The 18,762-nt window shown below is 42.6% G+C and overlaps 1 protein-coding gene across 1 annotated transcript in view; it reads left to right on the top strand.

Moving 5' to 3' along the window:
• Window positions 1-18,762, top strand: part of nphs1 (NPHS1 adhesion molecule, nephrin) — a gene marked incomplete at both ends in the record, with an annotated part of 40,448 nt that extends 21,686 nt beyond the window's left edge. Inside the window, 23 exons of the mRNA XM_083918985.1 lie at window positions 999-1,120; window positions 1,321-1,492; window positions 2,687-2,844; window positions 3,826-3,967; window positions 4,491-4,615; window positions 4,707-4,875; window positions 5,050-5,179; window positions 6,199-6,371; window positions 7,061-7,201; window positions 7,810-7,923; window positions 9,380-9,501; window positions 10,415-10,574; window positions 10,750-10,906; window positions 11,335-11,486; window positions 14,450-14,561; window positions 15,222-15,403; window positions 15,546-15,596; window positions 15,919-16,041; window positions 16,623-16,671; window positions 16,998-17,130; window positions 18,085-18,163; window positions 18,369-18,517; window positions 18,670-18,762. Of these exons, the coding sequence (XP_083775111.1) occupies window positions 999-1,120; window positions 1,321-1,492; window positions 2,687-2,844; window positions 3,826-3,967; window positions 4,491-4,615; window positions 4,707-4,875; window positions 5,050-5,179; window positions 6,199-6,371; window positions 7,061-7,201; window positions 7,810-7,923; window positions 9,380-9,501; window positions 10,415-10,574; window positions 10,750-10,906; window positions 11,335-11,486; window positions 14,450-14,561; window positions 15,222-15,403; window positions 15,546-15,596; window positions 15,919-16,041; window positions 16,623-16,671; window positions 16,998-17,130; window positions 18,085-18,163; window positions 18,369-18,517; window positions 18,670-18,762 (3,008 nt within the window). The remainder of the gene's footprint in view (window positions 1-998; window positions 1,121-1,320; window positions 1,493-2,686; window positions 2,845-3,825; window positions 3,968-4,490; window positions 4,616-4,706; window positions 4,876-5,049; window positions 5,180-6,198; window positions 6,372-7,060; window positions 7,202-7,809; window positions 7,924-9,379; window positions 9,502-10,414; window positions 10,575-10,749; window positions 10,907-11,334; window positions 11,487-14,449; window positions 14,562-15,221; window positions 15,404-15,545; window positions 15,597-15,918; window positions 16,042-16,622; window positions 16,672-16,997; window positions 17,131-18,084; window positions 18,164-18,368; window positions 18,518-18,669) is intronic.

Below are 18,762 nucleotides of genomic sequence, written 5' to 3'. Positions count from 1 at the left end.
GGCGAGGCAAGAAAGAAAACTATTGTTGCTGAATGCACAAACAGTGTGACACCGCAGCTACTGTTTACTACAGTTGGTTTAGTATTTTCCACTCTGTTGATCAGTTGAAGTAATTGATTGTTTAGGCCGGAGAGTCTACCCACCTGCTTCTCCCAGGCCTAAATCATGTTGTTGATTAAAGTGGAGCAGGGCTGCTGACACCTTCAGCAGTGAGCGCTCCCTCCAGCTCAGCTGCTGTATTATCTACAGGCTGACTAGACACCTTAATGTTGTCTCTATATATATACTCCTGCATATTAGAAGCCGCTGCTGCTGTTTTAACAACGACCAATAACCGTGAGCGCTCCTCTTTTCCTCTCTGCTCTCTCTGCTCTGTATTAAACAACATGTGCTCTGTGCTAAGTGTTAATGTTACAGAACTTGGGGCCTCCACTGCAGTCTTGCTCAGCATGCCAGCCCATCAAAGCCAGCGCGGTGGCCATTTTCAGCCAGCCAGATTGTTAGCAAGGTGGCAATTTGTCACACTGGCCCAGGGTCTGCAGCCTGCTCTCTGAAACTGATTGCAGCAATAACAAAAGCCCATCCTCCTCTATTTACTGTGTACATTTTATTCAAGGGGGCTGTAATTTATTCATATTTCATGTTGCCTTATTACTGTTTGAACATCTGTTATTTTTCTTTATGGACTTGATCCAGCTCTCTGCTCTCCTAATACTTAATGCTTTCATCAGATCTGGACCTCTTATCCCACAGTCATGTTAAATGTGTCCAATTTATTGGCCCTGTCTCAACAAATAGGGATGCTCCCTACTCAATTGCCTAGAGTGCTCTCATCGCAGTGCATTTCTTTCTTTTATCCTATAGATGGTCACTCTACCCCCATTTCCCCGAGTTACTATATCTCTTCTCTTCCCTCAACTTTTTCTATTTTACTTTTTCCTCTTTGCCGTTCCCATTCGTCACGTCCATTTTTATCTTTGTCTTTCATTTCCTGACAGTCCCACCTCAGCCTCCAGTTATTTTAGGTCTGGAGAGAGAGGGAGTCAAAGCGGGGAGAATGCTCGTGTTGAAGTGTGTGTCTCATGGTGGGAACCCCCTAGCCAATCTCCACTGGACCAAGGTAAATTTTTGACACCATCTGTTAAGGAGGCTTGACACACTGTCACACTGGCTATTTTAGTTAGAACGCTTTCAGTTTAAGTATCCCAATGTTAGCAACTTCCGTACTTAATTGAGTGCACCATATGTGGCCATGCAATTATTCAAACATATTCTTGTTGTGTCCTTTTTTTAAATTCCATGTGTCCCTCTGTGTGTCAGAATGGAGAAGTTCTGTCCACGGCTTGGGAAGTGGATGTTGTGGAGCAGAAGTCCAGCAGTATCCTCAACCTGAAGATCACCCCTGCAGACAACCAGGCAGTGGTGTGCTGTGAGAGCGTCAATTTGGTGTCCCTCACACCTCTAACTGTCAGCCACAAAATCACTGTGTTCTGTGAGTGAAAATAATACTTGATACAGCGCACAGTGTTGGAACACACACACTTAGACACTTGCACACTTGCACATAAAGTAATGGATATATTCAGAATATGGACATGGGGCAGAAGAATATATTAGGAGTCTTACCTCCAAAACCAATTATTTTGCTGTCCCAGCATAAATTCTAATGATAATATCATTAATGAAACTAATGGTTATTGTGGCTGCAGCCCATATTTCCGACTGCCTCTAGATCAGTATCACACCATGCTCTTTTATAGCTGCTACACTATAATTTAGCTGAATCGGTCCAATGCACATCCTGAGGCAGTAAAGCCTACACTTTTTGCGATAGTAACGCCCATTGTTAATAGATTAAACCTTTCTCTCTGAATATAAAATGTTTGTTTCAGCAACAATAAAACAAATACAGAATTAATATCCAGCAGCCTTGGTGCATTGAGTCTAACAATAGCCTGATTTACACTACAGAGCCAAAGTAAGTCAGAGCTTTAAATGCTGTGGGATTGATGCACTTATATTATGTAAATATGCTTTGAAATATCTTGCTCATGCTATGTAAAGGTGGCTGAAGTTACACCAGTGCTCCTCCTCTCCTCACAAAGCCCACAACAGACCCTGGTGCTATGCCTCACAGTCATCCATCCAAGGATGTTGAAAATGAGCTGCTCACTGCCTGACTGCGCTCTAGGCACTGGCAGAAGCTGGAGGGCACAGAATACGTATCACTGGTGTAATATGAATGCTCCTCTTTTACCACATGGCACCTGCTCAATTTTAACCGCCTTTGTGTGTGGCATGCACAAATGCACCCCGTTCTGTCACATGTGGGAAACACAAACCATTTACATACATGACCCCTCCTTCCCCACGTCTGCCAGCTCAGTCTCCAGCCTTTGTATTCCCCCGGAAGGCTTTATGCAGCAGCAACACTTTGCCTGCAGCTACTGTACCCTGTCTCCCCCTGTGGTTAAAACGAAATAGACTTTAGAAACCACATTGAAAACCTCCTGAGAAAACAAGTTGCCACTCAAAGTGATTTTCCTTCTCACCCTTGATACAGCTCTATATTTCGCATCCAAAAATAGTTGTGCTGGCACTGTGATCAGAATAGGTAGCTGTTGAATGTACTACTCATGGGCGGTATTTTTACTGACTAGTCTTTTTATGTGTGCATGTACAACAGTTGAGCCTGCAGAGGTAACACTTTTGGGTTCGTTCACGGCCGTTGAGGGGCAGGACTTGAATCTGGGCTGCTACGCCACCTCCAGTAATCCACCTGTCCAGATTCGCTGGTGGCTGGGCTACAAGGAGCTCAACACCACCGTTGCAACTGTGGAAGAGGTGAGACTACACAGCACACAATTAGCATGAGTTTGAAATCTATCTGTCTAAACAGGTAGACAGATAGGTCGATAGACAAGAGACCACACACACAGCGAGTTATAATTGGCGATCATGCTGGTTAGTTTAAAGAGAATACTGAAAAAGGGTATGATTTTGATACGTTTTTGTGAACGCAAGGCAAAAAGGCATGAAAGATAAAGTGCAAAAGCATTGCCCCTCAGTCAAGCTTGCCTTTAGGGTACTAACAAAAAAACTTTGAAAATGCCTCCCAGTGAATTAAAAGAATCTTCAAAATGAAATGTGACCTCATGTGAACCTTTATAGATGAAAGAAAACGGTATGACCATGAGTGCAGTGTGTCTGAATACACCTGCTGCAGCTTTGCAAATGAATTGGCAGCCGATTCTAAAAGGAGTATTCTGCTGCTCTTCTCCTCTTTTGTGTATGTTAATAAGATCAAAGTGAATAAAAGCTGACACAGAAGATGAACATTATTAAACAAGCTCTTTATTCATCTGGCAGCAGCATTTTCATTTGATCTTACACAAGGCACTCAGTGTGTGAGCTTTAATGCATCTGAAACAGTGTGAGGTTAATAAAGACTGACGCTCCTGTCCAGGGTCTTTGTTAGTCTTTCTGACTGTGGCTTTTACAGTAATCACCACAATAATGGTTTTAATAACCAGATGTGCTGCACAGGCATGACCACTATCAGGCAGGTGCAAAATGAGGCTTTGCTCAATTTATAACCATGTGCAAAGCAGGAGAGTCAGATGAATATGCTTATTTATCACAGACCATGCACAACATCAGTCATTACAGCAGCTAATTTGCCATCTGTATTTGCCAAGACAAAGCAGTGTGGGTTGTTTTTCTCCCTGATTTTTCTCTCCCTCTCTCTCTGAAGACTGAGAACGCCAGAGACCAAGGCTGTTTGTCTCTTGACTGAACTGATGTGCGTGGGTGTTGTTTCTGCAGGGTGACAATGGCGGGATGACAACCATGTCCAACATGACCCACAGGGTCTCCCGGGAGGACGATGGCCTGAAACTCACCTGTGAGACTTTCAACAAGGGCACACACTTCTCCAAGACCCAGATCACCATGCTCACTGTATACTGTGAGTAAGCTTAAAGCTGCTTTCATACCACCCTGCGGCAACTGCCCTGACAACAGGCTACCTTAAAGAACATTTCCCAAAAAAGCAAAGCGTCGGCACAGCAAAATCTGTGCACATTCATGAGGGCCCCATCACTTCATACTCCTGTTGCTGTAATTGAAACCTGCTTTCCTCTGCGGCCTCCCTTCATTGAAATGACTCGAGGCGGCAAGTTACCGCTGATAAAACCCAACCAGAATAAAAAAAATTGCCAAGGAGAATATTTGATTTGGTACGAAGATTTACATCTTAGCAAAAACCCATCCATCATGGTTAAAAAGGGGTCAATTATAATTACAATTCTCAATGTCAAGAAACACAAAAAGGTAAATATAGCTCTTGACCAATACATATAAATATTGAAAATATTCTGTACAGCTGGTCTATAAATACAGTATAAACAAGTCTGCTAAACACGTGTGGTGACTAAAGTTAACTAACAAATCTTCCAGATTCAAAACTCTAACTGCTTCTTTTACAACAGACCCTCCTCTAAAGATATGGCTCGATGCTCCTCCTCAAGATGTCCCCCTGCGTTCAGGGACCACTGTTCGTCTCACATGCTTCTCCACTGGAGGGAATCCCACTGGGACACTGACTTGGTTTAAGGTTAGTGTGTACTGTCGTATGGTAGGTGTGTTGAACCACATTTCTAGAGCACATACACTTCTCTGTATAATATCCTTCCTTTCCTGTTTAGAATGGAAGGGTTGTGACTGATGCACTGAAGCAGACATCCTTTGATCGGGGTGTGGCTCGAGAACTGATTCTGGTCCTGACGGCAAGTGACAACATGGCCGCGTACCGCTGTGATGCCACAAATAAAGCAAAGAAGACCATCTCTGCCCACACTAAGGTTATGGTTCACTGTGAGTTAGACTTGAGCTCTAACACAGAATGAGGGTTATTTTAGAATAGCACAATATCAGATAAATTGATTTGATATTAAAACCATTCACACCGATTTTCAGCTACATCATTTTATGCTCTTCATCTTGATATTGTCAGTGAGTTCAGATTGTTTTTTCTACATGGTTCTCCAGTTCCAGCAGTGAATATCAAGATTTCAACTAAACAGGAGGTGGTACGTCGGGGCCAGATGATTTATCTCGAGTGCCACTCTGGAAGCAGTAACCCCAAGGCCAACATCTCATGGAGCTTGGGCTCACTCAGGTTTGGCAGTGGGTGGAGGTATCCATAGCAGACAATGACACACGTCAACAGGGTCATTTTCCAAGTGGTAACCTCTTGGGCTGAAAAATTAAGCCAACACGAAAGTGCCAAAAAGTACAATTCCTCGAATGGCCACTAGAGGCTCACTCCAAAACAGAGCAAATCCCTGTAGAGCTTTACAGCCAAAATAAACATGTAACCTGGTACAAAAAAGGGTTTTGGTCTCTATAGTTAATTTCCCCCCTCATAACAACTATATGGGGGGTGTATTTTTATATAACGCACCTGTTTTAAATTATATTAAGACTTAAAGTTATTCAAAATTAAGGGATGGCTGCTTTGAGTGACAGTTGGGTGCTGCCACAGGTGGCGAGTAGAGACTATAGGCTTCATTCAGCCTGCCTTAGCTCCACCCACTATCCACCTCTTTGCCCATTTTCGGGTAGTAGGGAGTTTGGGAGTTAGTTGGGCACTGCCAAGATGGCTGCCCATATTTGTTCCCTATATGTGTTACCTATCAAGAAGCGCTACTCAGCGGTACTGTACATGCGAGGTAGCATAACATAAAGATATTATCATAGAGTATCAAAATATATTCCCATATTCTTCCAGTATACATGTAGGGAGTAGTGTTATAATAAATTATTATGTATTAGGAGCATTATTTGATAGGGGATTATGCTACCCCTGACAAAACAAAGGATTTATAGTAAAGTACTAAAGAATAGATAAAGATAGATGTATAAAGATACCTCTTATACTTAAATGCACAAAATCACACACAAGTACCCTTTTTTCGATAAGGCAGCGTAAATCGTCAAAGCACTGAGAGCCACCCACTTTGAGCTTCATTTTGGCATGGCTTCTTTGCCATTTTCCTGCAAAATTATTTGACTAATTTGATGTCAGAATAACTCTGAATTACTGTTTTTCCTGTTAAATTTTGCAATATTTATGATTGTTTGGAGAATGGGAAGCCCCCTTTTGAGTGGATTTGCTGGGTGCCACTTGTGTCCTAGGTTCCAGGGAGTGGAACAGCCACCCAGGAGGGCTCAGTTTGGTGGTGTGTCTGTGCATAGTTCTCTGTCCCTGAATCTGAGTTCACAGCATCACAACCAGAGGGTCATTTGCCAGGCCTACAGTGCCGTGCTAGCAGAGGGGGCTAACACATTCTTCAAACTCAATGTGCTTTGTAAGTAAAGAATGAACCGTCTGTTTGTTTCCTTCTTTCTTCTTGGCGATTGACCAGGAGATGTGATTTTCATAAATCTTAAACAATTCATAAGGATGATCTATGATCGTGCAGATGTAAGCTGCTTTTCTGGTGTAATTTTCTACAGAAATGTCAGTGTATACAGTATGTGTGTGTTTGCTTGTTTACTGGAAACCTTTTGTTGCGATTGCTGGGTCTGTTGAGCTCTGTGGCAGTGTGTCCTAATTGTGCATTTGCTTTGCTGCATGGCCATGTTTGTCTTTGATGCCATTTCACAGGCAGCAGCCAGTTGCTGCTTCAAAGCTTGAAACTGTGTATGAGCATGAAGGAATGTCACTGTGTGTTTGTACAGAGCTGCAGTCGGACAACAGTACTGTCACTCGTTGTTTTAATGCCTGTCCCTCTCCCACCCGTGTTCCCTTACTCCCCTGCCATCTGAGTATGTGAAGTTGGTTAGATCTGGAATTATTGGTGGGATGTCGACTTTTTACTGGTTTGACTCTCATTAGTGTCTCTTCCTGCTTTCATGCTCAACACGTTTTGTGAGTCTTTGTGTTTTCTCTTGCTGATTCTTGTCATTTTGTGTGCTGGAGTTTGTATTTATGCCTCTGCTTGTGTTTTTTGGGTGCAAACCAGACTTACTGTAGCTGATTTTTTTTGTGTGTCAGACCCACCAGAGTTTAGCCCAGAGCAGCCAGCACAGGTCCAGGTGGTGGAGGATGACATGGCAACCATCCCACTGCTGGTCTCAGCTAACCCAGAGGAGGTCTCCTGCATTTGGCTGCACCGCAGGGAGAAGCTGGTCAAAGGTGATCCGGGGCTGTGTGATGGCTCTATAAACCAGGTCCTAGTTGAGCTGAGCCAGCAAGTAAGCACTCAGCTCTGCCATTCAGGGTCTGAATAAAACATGGCAGGTTAGCCAGCATGGGACCCTGCCAAATGTGATTCTCATTATGGCTCTAATGTATGCAGTCTAAATGAGGTTTGCTGTCTCCTTGAATACAACACAACGGTTTTAAACCTGGCTTCTTCTCCAGGGCGGTGTCATCAGGGCCTTGCTGCAGCCACTCTTTTTACTCTGTTAACTCTATTAGCTCCATCATACGCAGCCCCAACCATAACATGAATGTATTCCAGAATGTGGAAACCCACCTATTACATTTTGACTGCTGTGGTACAGGAGGTGTCTCTCATGCAGCCCATTGTTGGCTGATGTGGGAATCCAGCCAGGCCAATCAATAATGCAGGATTAGATGTCACTTAGAGACCAGTGGCCAGAGGGCACGCGGTTGATGAGCATGTAATGAATACTTAATTTACCGTTGTTTGTGCGTGTGTGTGTGTGTGTGTGTGTGCATGCATGTGTGTGTGTTTCCATGTTTTTGGAAAGAGGGGGATCTGCGCTACCACTGGTCAGACGAGAACACACTGGAGATCAAGAATGTGACGAGAAAAGATGCCGGAGTTTACACGGTCAAGTGTACAAATGATGAGGGGGTCAACCAAACCTCCATCATGCTGGACGTTCAATGTAAGGACCTACATGCAGACACACGTTTCGGAGTTTTTGTATTTAATGCTGAAGGCAGTACTGGGTTAGTGAAAACAAAATAAATTTCAAAGTTTAAAATTTTTAGAGACTAAAGAATGTTTATATGCTTGAATGTTCAAAAACACACCATGATATGGCTGGTAGCTGCACCAGAAAGCCGTTGAAAGCCAGTTTAATTATTTACAATAATAAATGGGGATAAATTAATGTGCCCCAGAACAACTATCAGAGGAAAAATGGACAAAACAGAAAGAAATGAAAATGAGACAAAAGAATGAGCGAAAAAATAAAAGTACTGTACTTTTCAAAACAATCTCTTTTTTTCACCTTCCTGCAATCCATTCATTATTAATCTCTCCTTTTCAGATTCTTATGTGCTAGATTTGCAGGTATACCTGTGGGCCCTGTGGGTCACAAGTCAATCACATCGTTTATCACTGTTTAATAGTTTTCTACCTTTAAATACAGAGGATGAGCAGATTTTTTTGCGGCATATAATTGTCTATTTTGCGCATTGGATATGAATCTGTTGGCTTCTAACATGTTTTCGAACTTGTCAAAAGCTGCTCAGTATCCAGACCATCATTGCATCCTCACACACAGACCCACACACCCAGACATTAACATTGAGTTTTAACCCTTACCCAGCAAACATGCCACATTCATTAGGCCTCCATGCAAGGCCGTGCATCTCCACTGCTGCCCCAGGCCCAGCCTCGAGCTTCAGGCCCTCTGCCCCGATACTGATGATTTAATAATGGAAGTGTTGAAAATGTAGGTCTGCCTGTTTCAGTAAAGCCCATGGTACACGCTTAATGGATTCTGCCGTCCTGATCTGACTGTGCTTGACAGTTGTAGATATTCATTATGTATGGGAGATTGTAGTAGCTTTTATGGGTGGCGGTGTAACCCACTTAACAATGTCGGTCTTGGTTAGCAGGCCAACATAGGTGGATCCCACCAACCCAGAGTTTTGCGTCTCTCTAGTGTTTCCCACCACTGTTCTTCAAGTGTGAACATAGGTTTAGACAAGCAGGCACTAATGGCCTTATTGTTAAGTATAAAAAGCTTGTGAGTTAGAGGGGAATAACGACAAGAAGAGGAGCCGTGCAGCCAGGAAGCAGAGGCGACTTAATGAAGTGAAGGGAACTGGTCAGTCTGTCATAGTGCTGTCAGTGGAGGGCCTTCTGGGTCAAATAAACTATTCCCAGTTTGGTTGCAGAAGCATCTGCAATCCTACAACATATAGAGAGGTTAATGGCATTGTATCTGAAACAAAGAGGCCAATTAAGACAGGGTTATGAAGTTCAAAAGCAAACAAGTGTAAGAGTAATTATAGCAATGCAGCATGTCTGTTTAATGGGTTGGCAAATGATTTGTCCCACGTTGGCACTTTAACCTTTGGTCCTGCCTTAGCCTTGTTCTTTTTTCTCAGATTCTCCCAGTGTCAAAGCAGAGAAAGACCGTGTGTTAGTGAACCTGGGGGAAACAGCAGACCTGATATGTGTGGCAGATGCCAACCCCATTATATCTGACATGTTCTCTTGGAAATGGCTGGTGAGAGCTCACACACACACAACACCCAACAACCCTGTCTACTTAAAACTGCTATTCCCATACAACTAAAGTGCATCTCAATTACTTTTCAAGGGAAACGTTTTTTCGCAAATTGCTAGAGTCACAAAACTACTTTGTTCGGTTTAGGAAAAGATCATGGTTTCAGTTAAAATAAGGTTTTAAATAAGATTTTAAAATGTGTTACATAACAAAATATTATAAATATGCCTGTTTAGTAACAGCATCGGCATTTGGTTTAACAGAGGATATGAAATGTGGTCTCCTGGGTGAAAGTGACGTAATCTGGGAGAAAAATGTCAAATGAGAATGCAGTTGTTGTTTAGTTGAGTGGTAACATCCTTTTTAGGAGACACACACACACACATTTCTATTATTTTGCCTGTTTTTACTGTTCATCCCTGGCCTTTCTAAATACACAGATGCACCATATTTCACTGGCTCTAACTATCCTTCCACCCCACCTCTTCCTGCTTGACACACACCCCAAATCCAGAAAAATTGCTTTCATTACAGCTGCGTGACTAAAGGGCACATTCGTCAATGTGGCGTGGTCTCTGTATCTACTGATGCCTCCTCCGGTCTAACCCACCCCTTGGCAGTATTGCGTGTCTCGCTTACAACCTGCACAGCCCCTCCTTTTCTCTTTCCCTGTGGCTCTCCAACTCTTGGCATTATCTTTCTCTGTCCTCAGAGCGCGTTCCCCCCAACACCCTTACCATTCCTACACCAAGCCCTGATGGTTCCCCTCAACTCTCTCTCACTGTCTACCTACCTGCCCTGCTCTTACACAGCCCCCCCCTCCAACCTCCATCCTTCACCCAGGAGGAGGGGAGTGTGTTTTGAGGGATAGCTGCTGTCTGCTGCTTATTCTCCCTCGCTTTGTCTTCCGCAGGGAGAAGGGGAGGTGGAGATGGGACAAGAGACCCAGGAAGACGAATCTGGCCTTCTGACCATCTATGATGTGACTCGGGCTCATGCTGGTCTTTACCAGTGCACAGCCAATAATGGAATAGCACCGTCTGCCATTATAGATGTGCAGCTGGTAGTGCAATGTGAGTTTGTAGTATGTATTCTCAGTGTTAGAGGGGAACAAAACATACATGGAGACCTATTTGTGGGAACATGCACACGTTTTTGTACTTGTCAACAAATACCCGTGTCCATTTTCTCCTGTATTGTGTCTGGTTTCTGCATGAATAACCTCCACGCCTATCTTGTCTTGTGAAGTCAAACCAGAGCTTCAGAAAGGAGCCCAATGGAGGAAGGTGGCGAGCAGAGGGGATGGCACCACTACAGCTGAGGTAGTGTGTCAGGCAGAAGGTATTCCTCGTGTTGACTTCTCTTGGGAAAAAAAAGGTGTACGCATGGACTTTGCAAACCCCAGGTCAGAGAGTAGGCACTATTCTATTTTGAATTATTTTCACAACTTCTGCGTCTGTCAAAATGTGGTTACATATTGATGAATCCTCACAATTAGATTAGGTTTTACCCTAATATAATATATTGCTATTTCACTACTAAATCCAGATTTAGTGCATTTTATACTATGCTTTTCACTATGCAAATACCTGTTTAATGTTTCTTTGATGTGTGAAATTGGGTGACTTAGTTTGTTCTGCAGGACATCACAATCCCTGCTGTGTGTGTGTGTGTGTGTGTGTGTGTGTGTGTGTGTGTGTGTGTGTGTGTGTGTGTGTGTGTGTGTGTGTGTGTGTGTGTGTGTGTGTGTGTGTGTGTGTGTGTGTGTGTGTGTGTGTGTGTGTGTGTGTGTGTGTGTGTGTGTGTGTGTGTGTGTGTGTGTGTGCGTTGCAGGTATGAGGAGCGGACCGTGAGGGAGGGCTCCTTCCACACCAGCACAGTTAGAATTGTAAATGTGAGCGCAGCTCTGGACTATGCTGTTTTCAGCTGCACCGCTCGCAACTCTCTTGGGGAAGATACGCTAGACATCCAGCTCATCAGTACAAGTACTGTATCTATGTACATTTGTGGTTTCTATGTGTATGGGGGTGTGTCTCTTGTTGACTGAGGTTGTACTGCAAAAATGTCCTCATGAGCTAAGAAAAAGAACCCTATGTCAATGTTGTAGCAATTCAATTTTCAGTCAATTCAGTGAGTCGTTCAAGGGTTTATATGGTTCCAGATGTGGGGGAATGCTTCAGTTTATTTTCAACATCACCAATTTCAGAGTTATATAATTTTTATTTTTTTAATTCTAATTTATTCAAATGACTCATTTTTGTCTGAAAGGGTCACTATACTGAGCCACTGAGAATTAAAACCCGACTCTGCAGTTCCACAAAGCTTGAGCTACTTTTTGCTCATTAGCAGCTATTTCCACCAAAGAAGCAAAGTGTACGCAATACGCTGAGCATGAAGTGGGAGAGTCTAATTCAAGGAGTGGATTGGGAACAAAGTCAAGCATTGAGCAGTCTCGGAACTCATTGGCTATGGGTCCAGTCATATGGGCCTGACGATGATTTAATCTCTGTTGGGAATATTTCTGGGCTTCTGATGTAGCCAGAGGCTAGTCTGACCAAGACAGCTGCTTCAATGCGCTTAATGCAATAAGCAACTTGATACGCGAGAATGGAGTTGAAATAAAATAAATATATATAATATGAATGGAGATTAATTTAAAAAACTAATGAAAATTAGTTAGAGATTGCTATTTCAGCCAATGACTTCTGCCTCTTTACTCTTCACTGTTGGACTGTTGTGATTTTATCAATACTACCTAGACTACAAATGGATACTTGAACTCCTCCAATACCAAAATCTTATCCTGTTTCCCACAGACTCTGCATTCAGATGCAATTATCTTATAAGCGTCTAGTGATGAAAAGACCTAGATATAGTTAGCGGACTAAACCAGAGCTACAAGTATGTCGTATAGAATAGATCTGTCGTTTGCTAAAGCAACCTCCTAATCTAAAGTATTGTAAGGTGTGTCAGGCCTGTGTTGCTGTCAGTTTTTGTTATAGCCTCCCTGCTCCTTTTTAAGGTCAAAAGTCACCTACAGTAATGCATCTTTAAATGAATGGCAAATGATCAAAGTCAGTGGTCGGGGGCACAAAACATATACAGATTATGCATATCACGTACTTGGCAGTGAAGCACAAACTATTCCTTTGGTCCTATTTTGGCAGAATCTCAAAATAATTGTGTCAGCACTGCTTTGTCCAAGGTTTATCAGCCTTTTCCAGCAGCAATACAATAGGGTGTGAGGGCCATTGAACATGCAGAATTCTGTAAACTGGAGAGAGCTTTTTCTCCTGAGTGTCAGCCCTTTAAGGAACTTCTTCAGTTGCTCTATCTCTCCCTTATCATTTAGCCTATAGCAGTACTTCACTTCTCCCTCCGATAATGCTGCAGTGATATGCTTTGCTCTACCATGCTTAGACTTTTCTGCCTTTAAGCTACCAGTGTATCCTTGCACCACCAACATTATCAACACAGTCTTGCTCTCAGCGGAGGCCCACAGCCATCATTGGACACATTTAATGTTTACTATGAAAACCATAACATACATTCCAATATTGGCCCTGTTTTTCCCCAGTCATTTTGTCAGTGCGGTGAATATTCATGATTTATCTGACGCAGTGATAATAAATTTTATATGCTTCCTTATCATTTTAGAGCTTGAGAGGAAGAGAGAGGCTTTTTTTTTTCTTAGCACGGTGCTTTTTGGATTTGAAGGAGACGAGATCCAAATAAGGCTGACCTCTTTGCCCTGGAATCTTATGAGTGGAGCTGATAGTGGGAATTATTTACTCTGCAAACTGGGCTGCAGCCTGAAGTCAGAGACGAGAAGAGCATCCCCTTCTTATGTTGCTGCTCGACTATCTCTCCTCCTTCTCTCCTTGACTATCTCTCCCTCTGCCCCTAAACCACCCATCTTTTTTTCCATGCTCTAAATGCAAAATAATCCACTTTCTCTTCACTACCCTGACTGAAGCAGTGCCTCATGTCAGACTGAAGGCCTGGTTAGCCTCCTTTTGATCTTTGCTCACAATATAAATAATAATCAAGAGGCTTCATCCATCATCGCTTGACTCTGGTTTGGATAAATTGGACAAATCAGCCACTTTGTTCTGGGAGGGATCAGCCATGGCTCTGCCCATGTTTCGTGACCATTCATACAAACAACAAAGAAAGCGCAACCTTAAGAAAAAGCAGAAGAGGAGCGTTGAGCTGTTCAAAAATGCAAAGCTGTTGCTGTCAAAATGTTGTTCTTTGGAAGCCTGTTGGATAAATGGTGATTTAGAAGATATTAACTGTTCAAAAAACAAAGAGGCTCACTGATAAGTTTTGACCATGGTGATCATCTCTCCTCCCTGATTCCATGTTATTCGCTCTGTTTTGTTATTTTTTATTAGTGTTAATTATCAATTTTCTTCATTCAATCCTCCAGACATAAAATGCTGTAGTGCTTAAGAATGTATCCCAGCCCGTTTAGACCAAGTCCACCCACGAATCAAACATTTTCCTCTGATGTAAATGGTTATTACTGCTCATCTGATACACATATCTAATAATAAGAATCATTTTGTTTTCAACCACATTTGTGTGACCAATGGGAAAAGCAAGAATATCTCAAATTGTTTTTCTTCCTCTTCTATTTCTATCAGGATGAACATCAGATCTGCACTCTCTTTTAGTAATATCAATTTGTCTATTTATAACCGCTCTAAAGCAAGAGAGGGAGGCTTTAGGAGAGGAACACTCCTGTAGGCCGGCACGGCCTCAGATGTTATTTCATATATAATCACTATCTCAAGACACAAATCTCCATTTCTTAGCACCCTAAAGCCGTTTCAAATAGCCACCTGTCGAGAGAAGGTGCTCTGCTCTTCAGTCTTCTCACAGAATCAGGGGCGCACGTTTAGCTTTTTTTCCCCCACAGTTCTTCTTTTTCATTCACCCTTAGATCACCCAGATCCTCCTTCCTCATTTCGTCAAGTAGGCGTCTCCCACGACTCAGTCACTCTGGAGTGGATCCCTGGCTTCAACGGTGGTTTGTGGCAAAGATTTCGTGTAAGGTGAGAAATCAAGAAAGCATGTTGGTAAAAGAATAACAAAAATGAAGAACTGGTATTCTCAACTCAACTGTTGAGGGGAGGAGATTGGGAGAAGAAACTTCTCAAAAAAGCGCCTTGCTGGATACAGACTGTGCTTCCTTCCTCCGGCTTAAATGATAAATTGCTGCTGTCTTCTTTTTTATGAATAGAGAGGTATTATTAATGTTCTGTGTATGCATTTGTATTTTCTATAGTGGTTCTGCACATGATGACTGCTTACATGGACATGCATGCATTTTCTTATTGTGAGCGTGTAATTTGGTTGGTCTCTTTTCGGATTGTTGCAATAACAGAATGCAGAATACTTTGTTTTTTCGACCAGTATTTATTTATTTTTTATATGTAGGTTCTGATTGATGAATGTACTGTGCATATTTGCATTTGCTATTGTAAGTGTCATATTAATTGTTCATCATCTGCAAGAACATATTAGGAGATATTTGTTTTTTCGATTTTTATTTTCCCTACTAGTATTTGGTTGTTGGTTGACTATATTGGTTTGATAATCTTTTATCAATCTGTATCGGCTTGAAACCCCCCCCCCCCCCACCCCCCAATATTAAACGCATTGCACATTGTACATTGCACATTGCACAGTTGACATAGCCTGTCGGTTGGCAGATATCGTTGGGATCAGTCGGCCAGTTTCCTCTACATGGACGTCTTTCCTCCTGGAGCAACAACCTTCACTGTCACTGGTCTGCAGCCTGTCACCACCTACAACTTCTCTGTCAATTCCCTCAACGCAATGGGAGAGAGTGGCTATGCAGACAACAATGCAGTACTGACCATCACCACCAAGGGTCAGTTTTGAGTAACCCCATCTTGACACTGAGAGGACTCTACTGTACAACCATCTGATAATCTATAATGCATTTAACATAAGATTTTTTTGCATAGATGTGTGGGATGTAAGTTTCAGTAATTCCCTTTCTTTCTCTACAGAGAGGCCAGCCCTAGAAGAAGTCCCAACAGATGATGACTCAGGCTCACAGAGTACGTCTTCTATCACAACTCCCTGAAAAAGCTCTTAAGGGCAGTTTGAAATTGCTGTTTGCACAGCAGCTAGCTTCATTTGGCTAAATCATGTTAATGTATGCACCTCCAAGGCTGTTAATGTTTGCTTTACAAGAGTAGTGGTTGTCATGGCGCCCACCCATACTTTTTTACCCTCTGCTTGTCTTAAAACAATAAAGACAATTGCGAGAGTGGTTGGGTCTGTCTCAGTCAGTTTTTATCTTCACACATTTCCATATAACATCCTCTTAACTTTCATTGTTTTGCATCAAGATAATGTTTCTAATGTTTTATGAACTAGGTGCAAGTGGACTACCAGCCTATTTGACAGTAGTGTTCACAGTGGTGTTTGGAGTCCTGCTGGTATTAAATTCACTGGGTTGCTTCTTTGGATTGAGGTGGAAAAAAAGACGATGCAAGACAGGTAACCATAATGATCTTTTCATCTATGGACGTGAAAGTGTTTCTTCCATCACTTTCTGGCATTATAATGTCCCGATTCCTCAACAGAACTCTAAAGAGATTACTCCAGAACCATGATGCAATTGTCAGCTCAGCCCCTCACTCTCTTCTCATCTCTCCATGTCCCTCTTTTCTATCTGTCTAACCTGCCTCCTCTCCTCCTGCTTATTCTCTAAGCCTGTACCTCCTGCCACATTCATCCTTCAAAGCTGTCACTTCTGTGTTTCGTCCATATCTGTTATCTCATTTGCTAGCATTATGTCTTCTCTCTATCTCTCCTTCTGTCTCTTTCTATTTGTTCTCCAGTCTTACTGTCAAGGTTCTCCCCTCTCTATCTTTTATTTTCCCTTCCTCACCTTCCTTTGCCCTCTGGTTTTTACATAGATGTGTGCAACGTATTTGTCTTCAATTGACTCTAACTCTCCAGCCGTTTTATTGCTCTGATCAATTTCAGTGCTTATGAGATGATGCACCTCTCTTCAAGTTCTAATTTCCTAACACTCTGCCTCTTTCCTCCCGTGTCTGTCCCCCCCACCCCCGTAGGGGGTAGAGGAGGCAGCGTGTTGAGTGGAAAGAAGAATGAAGGGGAGGGGTAAGTGAAGGCCCTGCAGTAGAAGTAATAAAGAGATACACATCCAATCCACTCTAAAAAGTCTGAGGCCTGATCCACTCACTGACCCGGCCACAAAGGCAAAACAAGCCTATGTCAATATCCATTTATACTGGTGTTATCACACTTGCGCCACAATCCTGCAAAAAACATGTACCTACATCACATGAAACATTGGTATTGCGATCTTAATGAATGTATTAAAAAGTATAGCTATGCTGTGCTGAATGCTTTGCATCTCTGGTAGTTAAGAGTTGTTTGGAAATTAATCGATAAAGTAGATGACAGAATATGATTTCTCCATGCAGGTCCAGTCAATCAACAGCAAGCAACTCCAATAACTATGAGAGCAGAGAAAAGATAAACGCCGCAGCCCAGCGCACCCTCCTCATCGACTCTGGATCTGAAACTGACAGCAACGTCTACGAGAGCTATGCAGTGGTATGAATGGGAGAAAGGAGAAAAAAGGGGATGAGAGAAAGAAGAGAGCAGTTGAGAAAATATGCAGACACAGAGAAGGCTGAGTAAACAGATCAGGGTGGGAAGAGGTTAGGCAGGGGGTGATGGGATTTGGCAGAGGAGGAAGTGGAGAATTCAGCCATAACAAGGAAAATGGATAGATAAACTAATGGAACCTTTAGCTGTGCATAGAGATGGAACACAGATCAATACCTCACAATTAGCATTCAAAATGCACATCGATCCCAGAGAAATTATCATTTTGTACTTTAAAAAGGCCAACAAGGATTTGAACCTTGAAGAAAACTGTTGAGTGAGGTAGAAGAAAAGAGATAGCACTGTGCTGTCAGGGTGGGGTATAATGAAGCCTCAAATCCCCACGGAGACAGGCTTTATCTTTGTCCTGATTTAAAACACTACTTGTGAGGGTTGGTTCTGCCATATGACCAGAAACATCCTTTTCCCAAATCCCTGTAGTAGTAGTATCTGGCCTTGAGTGCAGATAGTTTTGAGTTTATTTATCCTTGTTTTGAGATATCTGTCCCTGAGAGTTTTGCCTACACCCCAATACAGCGGAGGTGGCCCTCCCAGTATTGAAATCAGCAACATTTCATTCTGCTATAAGATCTACAAATCCCCATTAATCTGGATGTTCCTCTTTCCACCGTTCAAGCTTTTTCATAGGGGCCATATCTTCTGTCTTATCAGAAATTCCTATTAAAACTGTTCCCTGCAAGTCTATTCATCTCTGTTGTATTAGAGAGAAGACAGACATTCACCACAAAAATCAATATGTGCACTATAAATTAAAGAGAAATAAAACCAAATGAGGCTTGTGAGAAAATGATGTTGGTGAACAAACTACCAAGAATTCCCAGCAAAACATGTGGCTTTGTCATTCTCCTGATCTGATGCTATCTCTTCTGTTAATTTCAGGAAAGTTCCCATTATTATTACCCCACCGATGACTACATGCCGCCTCTCAGTCCACTCACTGAGGAAACGCGTAGACCCGGTGAGACACAAATATACTTCAGAGTAAACAAGGCAAAAGTAAACGACTCATACCCAGTGCTATCTGAGCCAATTAGGAGCAGAATCTGTTGTTGTTGTTTGAGGCAAGCACCTTGAACCTAGGTGAACTGAGTTTGCCACTAGCAATTATTAATGTTTTGTGTATGTATTTTCATGTGCTCTTCAAGATGTCACCCACCTACCAGTGGACTCTCACAGACATCTGTATGAAGACGTAAGAGATGGGGGCCTGTACCAGGACATCCTGGCTTCCTCTCTTCCTTCCCGTCCGTCCTTGTTTGACCACAGATTTCCTCATCAAAGGAATGAGCAGAGATCACCAACCTACCCTCAGGTCTGTAAACAAAACCCTGACCTGTGATGAGAGCTGCGACTTAATACATTTGTTGATATTACATTTCAGTTGAAACATAAATTGTTTATAAAGATTGATGATGCACTGCAGCTCTGTCCCATATATATTGGTGACTGAGACCTGTCTCTCAGCAGGGTGCTGAAAGAGTGAGGGAGTTCATGGATGTTCGACAACTGCAGAGAGATGCTGATCTTCCCTTTGAACTGCAAGGCGAATTAGTCTAG

This window comes from Echiichthys vipera (assembly GCF_963691815.1).
Source record: "Echiichthys vipera genome assembly, chromosome: 8".
In the NCBI taxonomy this organism is placed as follows: Eukaryota; Metazoa; Chordata; class Actinopteri; order Perciformes; family Trachinidae; genus Echiichthys; species Echiichthys vipera.
This window is presented reverse-complemented; position numbering and strand designations above follow the sequence as displayed.